Source organism: Lithobates pipiens, unplaced genomic scaffold (genome assembly GCF_037356315.1).
Source record: "Lithobates pipiens isolate NorthernLeopardFrog02 unplaced genomic scaffold, aLitPip1_a1.2 Scaffold_13, whole genome shotgun sequence".
Classification (NCBI taxonomy): domain Eukaryota; kingdom Metazoa; phylum Chordata; class Amphibia; order Anura; family Ranidae; genus Lithobates; species Lithobates pipiens.
In genome coordinates this window covers 81321340-81331710 of record NW_027507718.1, presented here as the reverse complement: position 1 = coordinate 81331710, position 10371 = coordinate 81321340, and the positions used below count along the sequence as shown (strand labels likewise).

At 39.1% G+C, this 10371-nt stretch overlaps 1 protein-coding gene across 2 annotated transcripts in view; it reads left to right on the top strand.

Moving 5' to 3' along the window:
• Nucleotides 1-350: 350 nt before the first annotated feature.
• The window catches only part of LOC143974133 (antiviral innate immune response receptor RIG-I-like), a 111179-nt gene continuing 101158 nt past the window's right edge, over nt 351-10371 (top strand). For both annotated transcript variants that reach the window (XM_077475247.1, XM_077475246.1), the window contains exons 1-3: nt 351-498; nt 4193-4328; nt 5437-5568. In XM_077475247.1, the coding sequence (XP_077331373.1) occupies nt 4223-4328; nt 5437-5568 (238 nt within the window). In that variant the 5' untranslated portion in view covers nt 351-498; nt 4193-4222. The remainder of the gene's footprint in view (nt 499-4192; nt 4329-5436; nt 5569-10371) is intronic.

The window sequence follows — 10371 nt, the reverse complement described above, 5'->3', positions numbered from 1 at the left end:
TTCCTGCCCATGTGAATGAGCTCTAGCTCTGCCAGCCAGAACCTTTCTTGCAGAAAATACGCATCTAAACGCAGTATTTTTCTGCCCATGTGAATGAGCCCTTGGACTGCCTAGAAGGTGGTGATGTTTTTGATATACTACTAGAACATGAACATCTTTATTTCTTGAGGTGTATCAGTAGGCTGTAATAAAATGGATTATCACTGAATTAAAATGCCTTGTGTGGAATTCCCCTACAGGGTAGCAGCATGCCAGTTTCAGTTTCCTTTCCATCACAAAATGCTGTTCTCGATTCCTCAGGTTATGAGGAGGATGGGGCTGTGAGGAGTGTGACACTGAGCATGCGCAGGAGATCAGCTGGCAGGGATAGTTTCGTTTCTCATGCTAGGAAAAGCTGCTGCTTCCTGATTATGTTCCAGACTGGGGATAGCTGGTCACAGAGACACAGCTCTGTACACTCATAGGGAACTCTGTCACATTCTACTGGGTCATCTTCAGGTAAGTCACATCCTCACATGGAAGCTGCATAGCTGTAGATCAGATGTTGCAATAACATTACTACTAACATTACTAGTACAATTACTACTACATTACTACTGCAATTTGTTGCATGTCAAATATTGTGATACATTCCTGATATTTGTAATTATGGGCAACAGTCTAGTATTTGCTGTATTTATAATAATGGGCAACAATTCAGCACCCCTTGTATTAATATCTAACGGCAACAATAGTAACAATGTTTGTTGTAATATTAAGGTTAGGTTTACACTACTGCGGTTTCTGATCCCTGTCACACCAGAATGCAGTTGCGGAAAATGTGCGTTTCCCTCACTGCAGTCAAAGCACATTGCTTTTGCGATCTGCAGCTGGTGTCAATGTTAAGGTAATGACTTCAAACGCAGGCACAAATGCATTGGGTTTGCCTGCACCAGATCGCACGGTACAGAAGTACCGATGCGATTTGGTGCCTGCGTTTTTTTTAAGTAGTGAATGTGGTCCAGTGCGAAAAATGAATGAGCTCAAGTCTCACCGCACAAATCCACATTTGAAACACACAGGAATGGGAAGCACATCCCTGTGCGATTCCTGGAACATCCCTACACCCACATTACTGCAGACACAGCAGCCCATTCATTTAAATGGACTGCTGTACTTATGGAAAATGCAGAAAAAGATCCCTACCCCTTTCTCAAAATCGCAACCAAAGGGAAACCGTCTAGTGCTAGGTGGTTTCCAGTAAGGGAAAACATGCTACAGGTTCCAGTGCATTAGGGTGTCATTATGTACTCCCTTACCGGTACTCCCTCCCATAAAAAAAAACATAACTCAGTCATAGGCTGGGGGGTGGGGGATAGAGAAAACCAACGGTATTTTGGTTCTTGAGAGATGTTCCGCTTTATGGAGTTTGTTTCCTGGGCTAAGAGGAGTACAACAGTTCCATAGTTGAAGAGAAGTTCTTTAGGCATAAACGTGCGCATAGCATGCCAAGATACAAATAACGCGTATTGATAGGCGCTCTCAGTGAAGTCTCTGGGACCAAAAATGCCCAAATACTCTCTAAAAAAAATTTACTTTTTTAAGCATAGAGTGCAGAGCGTTGGATAACGGGGTTAACAGGAAGAATTCGAAAAAATGGGAATCTGCATGTTGAGTAGGGCTACAACTAATGATTATTTTCATAATCGATTAGTTGGCCGATTATTGTTTTGATTAATCGGTTAATAACCTTAAAAAAAGTCTTGTTTATAATTTAGTTAATATGTAAAGTTAAAAAAAATTAAATTTATTCTTAAATAATTGTATGCAGTGGTAAATATAAATAACCAACTATATGGTTAGGGAGCAAAATCTCTAATCCACTCTGAGAATAACAGACAGAAGAGATATACTGTATATACTATTAGAGGAGATATATACTGTATATACTATTAGAGGTTGAATCTGGTAAATATCATCAGACTCAGAGATCAATTTTTTTTTATTTAAAGAAACAAAAAGTTACAAACTGTTTTGCATATTTTTAAACAGAACTGTAATATACTATATACTGGCCATACAAAAAACAATTTCTTCCTTCAAAAAAAAATGTAATTTTAAGAATGTTCGTTCGATTTTTTAATCATTAGTGGGGTCAAATCGACAATAGAAAACTTTTTGGTCAAGGGAATTTTCAGACAGTGTATGTGGTTTTCGTTGAGAAATGAAATTTATTTTAAAACGGAATGTTTTAAAATGAATGTCAGCAAGTGAAAATTCCAAACAACATTCTTTCATTCAGCGACTGTACAAAGATTTTTCGTATGAATGTTCTCTTCTGAAAATTGACCGTGTGGCCAGTATATGGCTCGCTACACACCTATGAAGTTTGCTTTCGATCTGTTTCTGTGCTCTTTACTGTGCATTTTGATTTTTGCGCTCGTGATTTTGCTGCAATTTGTGTTTTTTCATTTTTTTTATGCTTTTTTTTTGCCCAGTTTGTTGTTGGGCAGGTTAAAAAACACAAATTGCTGCAAAAAACACATTACATGCTTTTCTGTAGCTACTCCATTAAAGTATATTGAACCAAAAAAAGCACAGTTTTTGCATTGAAAAAAGTTCTTGACCCTTTCCAAATACGCAGCAGCTGAAAAAAGCCTCAATATGAACGTGTCCCATGGGAAACCATGTTAAATGAACTGTAGTGTATTTCTGCAAAAAGCACCAAAAAACACATAGGTGTGAACCAGGCCTAAGACGTTTAGTAACATAATGGGGTTTAAAAAACTAAAATGAGCCCTTTATAGTACAAAAAGAGCAAATAATCGCTACTTTAAGGGGTTAATTTTTGTTTTACTGTAGAACAGTGAAAGTAATATTTACAGTAGCAATTATTTGCTCTTTTTTTGTACTATAAAGGGCTGATTTTTTGTTTTCTTAACCCCATTATGTTACTGGCCGATCGATTATGAAAAATGTAATCGATTAATTTCATAAACGATTAGTTGTTGATTAATTGATTAGCAGTTTCGGCCCTAATGTTGAGCAAAGTCAGGCGCAGGGAAACAAGCAAAAAAAAGCTCAAATGTGAATAGGGACTAAAACAGATCATGCGCCTGGGTGTAGTTCCTATATGTCTCTGTATGCATAGTTACCATGTTTTATAGTTAGTCAGGTTGAAAAAAGACACATGTCCATCTAAATCAAGCAATAGAAAAAACTAATAAAATACCTCCACACAATCTGATACCCACATGTAATGCAAAGTAAGGTAAAAACTTCCCCAATAAAGCATGATCCAGTTTGCTCCAGCGGGGGGGGGGGGAATCCTTCCTGATCCCCCAGGAGACTATCGGATATTCCGTGGATCAACAATCCCTGGAGTTATTACCTATAAGTGTTAGTATCCGGTTATATTTTGTACATTTAGGAATGTGTCCCAGCTGTTTTTCAAAAGAATCTACTGACCTAGTTCTTGAGGGAGCCTATTCCACATTTTCATAGCTCTTACTGTGGAGATGAAACTTATTTTCCTCCAAACGTAAAGAATGTCTCCTTGCAGGGGCAAACTGACCATTCGGGCACTCGGGCACTGCCCGAGGGCCCCATGCTACTAAGGGGCCCCACCAGGGTTGCCAGCCTCAATAAAACCAAGGACAGTATGTAAAATGTGTTTTTTTTTTAAAATCCCAAGATTATAGCTGCCCCACCTCTCCAGTACCTTTGTGTGTATGTGTATTGTGTGTGTGTATACTGTGTGTGTATATTGTGTGTCTGTGTGTGTATACTGCATGTGTGTGTGTGTGTATATACCGTGTGGCCCCATAATCTTTTGCCTGGGGGCCCCATAATCTCCTATTGCCCGGGGGCCCCATAATCTCCTATTGCCCGGGGGCCCCATAATCTCCTATTGCCCAGGGGCCCCATAATCTGCTATTGCCCAGGGGCCCCATAATCTTCTCCTATTGCCTGGGGGCCCCATAATCTCCTATTGCCCGGGGGCCCCACGAGTCATCAGTCTGCCCCTGTCTCCTTGTCCTCTATAATGACCTTAAAGTGCACTACATCAAGTTCACTATATGGGCCTATGGCCTTTATGCATGGCATAAATAGGTGATCAACAGGAGTTCCAATTAGCAGGATGAGGGTACACAGGATTTTTTGCTTTCTCGTTTTTAACAAAGTGTCTCACCTATTTCTGTCATAATTCTAGAAAGGCGGACAGTATTGCAATTAAAGAAGAATGAGCGCCAAGATGAAGGAAAGCCTAAGGCTCTACAGCAATTACATTATGAATATAATTCGACCCTCCTATGTCATGCATTTCATGGGAACCTGGATGTCGGAAAGTAAGTCTCTTTATGGTTTTTACAGAATATTGGGAACATTTTAGGAATTGCATCTATGCTAAATTTAAAGTGACCCTGTCACTTAAAAGAAACATAAAAAGCTATCTGCTAGTAGGTATAACGTTCAGGAACTTTGTGGTACCTTCACATACATGCAGCAGTTCTTGTTCCCCTCTGATATGGCTGGATTGCAGCCACTCTACATAGACCAAGTTTAACAAACATTGTGGTAGTGGCAGAGCTTGCCCCCTCTTACACACATTCCCACTGGCCAAAAAGTGTGACAAATTATAGTAATGGACCAAGAATAATGTGGGGTACGAAGAAGTATGGAAGCCTGAACACTACCCAGAAATGTTAGAGCTTTGCCCCTTCAGAACTGCCAGTATTTGGTTATAGCAGACAGCGAAGTGGTTAGCACATCTACTATTGGATGCTGGGTTCAAATCCCTTCCAGGACCCTTATCTGTATGCAGTTTGCATTTTCTCCCCATATTTGCATGGGCTTCCTCCGGGAACTCCAGTTTCCTCCCATACACCAAAGACATGCCGGTAGGTTAGTTCACTCCTGTGTATGTGTGCATGTGAGATAAGGACTGTAGATTGTAAGCTTCTTGACGGCAGGGAGTGATGTGAATGTACAGTATGTAAAGCACTGTATAATTTGTTGGCTCTATATAAATACCTGTAGGACCTATTTCAATGGGCTTTAGCTTACATAAGAGCAGTGGGAACAGTAAGCTTTGACAACGCATTTGCAGAGTTTTCAACAAGCTTTGTTGAAGCATTTAATGTACCATTCAGCTCCAGTTTGTAAATTTTTTACACAAATCCTAATGGGAGCAGTGATTGCCACTTTATGCAAGCTGCTAGCATGCTTCAAGAAGTCCTGAAGCCTGCCAGCAGCTTGTTCAAAGTGGCAGTCAACACTTCCATTAGGATTTGGCCCAGAATATGTATGTCAGATAACAAAGGCTCTAGATGAGTAAGGCACTTTGTGCTTGGAATACTCTTATTTCTGTGTTACACTGTTATAGTAACTGGTGTTCAAAGTACTGCTGGTCTACATTTACTGTCATGTTTTGTGCTTTGTTTTATTTCCTGGAAGGTATAATAGACCAGATTAAGGCTGAGGAGGCAAAAGGACCAACTGCAGCTGCAAAATTATTTATAGATAAACTGCTGGACCTGGAAGCTGAAGGATGGCATCAAGGACTTATAGATGGTCTACGTGCTGCAGGTTTGTTATACAGCATTACAATTGTGCGCCTAATGCCAGGGTTGCTTGGTAGGGAAGACTCGCATCCATTGCCAAGATACAAGTATAATATATTAAATATTTCTAGCTAACAATCTAGTGTTATATTATGTTAAAAATTAGTTAACATTACCATTTGGAGAAAAAATAAAAAGGTGTTAAAAAGTTAATATATTTGAATAACAGTTTGCAAAATTTAGGGTTGCTGATTAAGGATTGTTCTTAAAATGAATACAGCTTTTTTGTGTTGGTTTTAGTAGTCAAACTTGTGCTACTCTTGTCTTTAGTGCTTGCTAGTATCTATGTGACATAATGCGTGCTCAGTATTTCACTTTATTGCCACTAGATAGAACTGAGAATCATCATAAATACGTTTTTATATCCTATTGTCATTAGTTCCTACTAGTGATGATAATGTGGTATTTTCTTGATTCAGTTGGTTCTGTATTAAAAATAACATTCAACATGGAGAGAAAATTGCTTAATATTTTTTTTTGAGTCCCATTCTCACAAAAAGAAATGTACATGCAGTTTCAGGGATTAAATAGGGGTGTATTTCTTTAAAAAAAATAGCAGAGCTATGTGAGGGGATGTGCATTTTTTTTTTTTGCAATAATTCCCATAGTACAGTATGTAATTAGGTAGTCAAAAAGTTAGCAAAATACTTTTTTATTCTTATTCTTTGGGACATAAAAGTATAGAAATAATACCCCACAACGTAGTAATATATTTATGTTGTTGCTCAAACAAAGGACTATTTATACAAGGGATTTAATTTTCTGTTTCCTGAAAGCTTTTTTTTTTTTCTTCAAATTGCAGTTGAACTGGCTCTGTCACTCTAAATGATAACAATGATGGATTGCTAAACTTAAACCTTGGTTCTTGTTTTTTTGTTCCTTGGAATGTATTTATGTAGTATCCTACCTAGGGATATATTGGTTTAAAAAAAGAAAAAGAAAAACACATTTGTTCTTTAACTCCATGTACATTTGTTCTCTGCAAACAGTGCAAAATAAAATATTATTAGACAATTTTCCCTCCTAGGTTGAGTGTTTTTTAATCCTATAGAGTGAAACAGGAAAATATTGCATTATGGCCACTAGATGGAACAGATGATCATTCTAAATAAGTATTTATTTCCAGCGATCATCCGCTTTATCTGCTGGCCATAATGCATTATTTTAGTATTTTCTTGATTTTTGAAATTCAACCTGAAGAGAAATTAGCCTAATAACATAAAAATGATACCCACATTTGCATAGAACTAATGTACATGCAGTTTCAAGTAAAGGGTTGTGCATTTTTTTTTTTTTTTTCAATATTTGCCATGGTCCAGTATTTAATTAGTCAAAACTTACCACATTTTTTTTATTACTTCTTATTCTTTGGGACATTGGAGTATAGCAACATTTCATCCCACAATGTAGTGATCTGCTTTATAACCCTAACAGAAGAATATTATACAGAGCATATTCTGCACCATGAAAGCTTGTTTTTGTTCTACCCTTCGCTTCAAATTGCAGTCGAACTGGCTGTGTCACTCTTACAAAAAAAAAAGCTAAACAATCACAATTATGTATTTCTAACCTTGACCTTTTTTGGCTTTTTGTAATATATTTGTTTAGTAACCTACACTAAGGGATGTATTTATTAAATACAAATAGAGGTATCCATCCTGAGAAACTGCATATACATTTGTTCTGTGTGAATGGGGGCAAAATCAAATATCATTAGGATATTTTCTCTCCAGGTCAAATGTTTTTCATTCATACAGAATAGAGCGAGAGCAGAAAAATACTGCATTATGGCCAATAGTTGTTTTTTTTCCCTATGGTCATCAACTACATCCAGTAACCATAATGTGGGATTTTACTTATTTACTCTATTCCATATGAAAAATGAAATTCAACCAGGAGAGAAAATAGCATAATAACATTTATTTTTACACCCATTTGCACAAAACGAATGTACAGTATCTCACAGAAGTGAGTACACCCCTCACATATTTGTAAATATTTTATTATATCTTTTCATATGACAACACTGAAGAAATTACACTTTGCTACAATGTAAAGTAGTGAGTGTACAGCTTGTATAACAGTGTAAATTTTCTGTCCCCTCAAAATAACTCAACACATAGCCATTAATGTCTAAACCACCTAAATGTCCAAATTGGGCCCAAAATGTCAATATTTTATGTGGCCACTGTTATTTTACAGCACTGCCTTAACCCTTTTGGGCCTGGAGTTCACCAGAACTTCACAGGTTGCCATTGGAGTCCTCTTCCACTCTTTCATGATGACATTATAGAGCTGGTGGATGTTAGCGACCTTGTGCTCCTCCACCTTCCGTTTGAGGATGCCCCACAGATACTCAATAGGGTTTAGGTCTGGAGACATGCTTGGCCAGTCCATCACCTTTACCCTCAGCTTCTTTAGCAAGGCAGTGGTCATCTTGGAGGTGTATTTAGGGTCGTTATCAAGTTGGAATACTGTCCTGTGACCCAGTCTCTGAAGGGAGGGGATCATGCTCTGCTTCAGTACATCACAGCACATTTTGGCATTCATGGTTCCCTCAATGAACTGTAGCTCCCCAGTGCTGGCAGCACTCATGCAGCCCCAGACCATTACACTCCCACCACCATGCTTGACTGTAGGCAAGACACACTTGTCTTTGTACTCCTCACCTGGTTGCCGCCATATACGCTTGACACCATCGGAACCAAATAAGTTTATCTTGGACTTATCAGACCACAGGACATGGTTCCAGTAATCCATGTCCTTAGCCTGCTTGTCTTCACCAAACTGTTTGCGGGCTTTCTTGTGCATCATCTTTAGAAGAGGCTTCGTTCGGGGATGACAGCCATGCAGACTAATTTGATGCAGTGTGCACCGTATGGTCTGAGCACTGACAGGCTGACCCCCCCCCCCTGCCCATTCAACCTCTGCATCAATGCTGGTAGCAATCATAGGTCTATTTCCCAAAGACAACCTCTGGATATGACTCTGAGCATGTGCACTCAACTTCCATGGCAAGGCCTGTTCTAAATGAAACTTGTCCTGTTAAACCGCTGTATGGTCTTGGCCACTGTGCTGCAGCTTAGTTTCAGCGTCTTCGCAATTTTCTTTTAGCTTAGGCCATTTTTATGTAGAGCAACAATTCTTTTTTCAGATCCTCAGAGAGTTCTTTGCCTTGAGGTGCCATGTTGAACTTCCAGTGAGCAGTATAAGAGAGTGAGAGCGATAACACCAAATTTACCACACCTGCTCCCCATTTACACCTGAGACCTTGTAACCTTGAATCACATGACACCGGGGAGGGAAAATGGCTAATTGGGCCCAATTTGGACATTTTCACTTAGGGGTGTACTCACTTTTGTTGCCAGCAGCTTACACATTAATATCTGTGTGCAGAGTTATTTTGAGGGGGCAGCAAGTTTACACTATTATACAAGCTGTACACTCACTACTTTGTAGCAAAGTATAATTTCTTCAGTGTTGTCACATAGATATAATAAAATATTTACAAAAATGTGAGTGGTGCACTCACTTTTGTGAGATACTGTACATTAAATTTCATGGGACAAATAGCTCTGGTGATTTTTTTCAAAATACACCCATATGTAAGTGGTCGTTCATTTTCCACCCAAAAGCTTATCTTTTTGTATTTCTATTAAATGTATCTCAGAGCCGGAGCTGGTCTGGCTGTTTGATCCCAGGTTCCATTCCTGATAGGCATACAGTGACACACTGCATTTCCCAATCATTTGAGTCAGAGAACAGGCTGTGCATGTCTTTTTTCTTTTTTTTTCTTTTTTTTTATTATAGAACTTGGATAGGGTGAGGGTGAGCCTAGGGATACACCAATACCTTCAAAACTTACAGTAGAGGACACTAAATCTGAACTAATCCTTTAGGATGAAAGCACCCTCTTAAGGTGAAGGTAAATTGGTACTAGTCAGGGACTCCTCATCAGAAGTATAGTCCGAATGTACAAAGCAAAAGCTCTCTCTGAAAAGAGACCAAAGAAAGTCTCTAGTTCCAGAAGGTTGGTATGCAATGTTTCCTGGATACTGTGTAACTGCTTGCAGTATGAGTCAGTTTTTGTATGTGGATTGCCTGTGTCCTGGATCCTTAGAGGAGCTCTCTGCAATCTTCAGGGGGCTAGGCTAGAGGTCTGCAAGCCATGACAGTAGCTGGAACTCCAGAAAGGATTCTTTTAGCTGCAGGTAAACTCCCAGGGATGTCACAGTCCTCAGGCTGGGTCTTACTCCCCCAGAAACAAAAGACCTCTGCTTTGGAATCCAGACCATTTATACCTCTCTGAGCCCCCTGCTGGTCACTCACCATACTGACCAGGGGTTGACTGAAGAGGCATTTTTCTACTGGCCAGGATCTGCATTCTTCCACCCACTTTGCCCCAATGCTTTCTGGGATACAGGGGAAAGTAATCAAGCCTGCACTAATAGAACCCAGAACAGACTTAACCAATAATCCCTGACTACAGGGAGGCCAAAAAATACATTTAAACACTAGTAGCCTACTGGTGCGCTACATAAATCTAAACTTTGATAAAAGATTTTCACGACAGAAAAAAGATTAGGAGGGAAAGCTAAGGTGTCCCAGATGAGCAATGAATACGAGAGAGACTTTACAAATCTTCAGTATCATGCAATCTAAAGCTGTGTGTAGAAATAATAAAAAGGCTATTTTTTTTTTTTGTTTCTGCCATGGCTCCTACACTTTTATCAGCTGAACTTCTTCTTTTGTGATTGTCTATAAAATA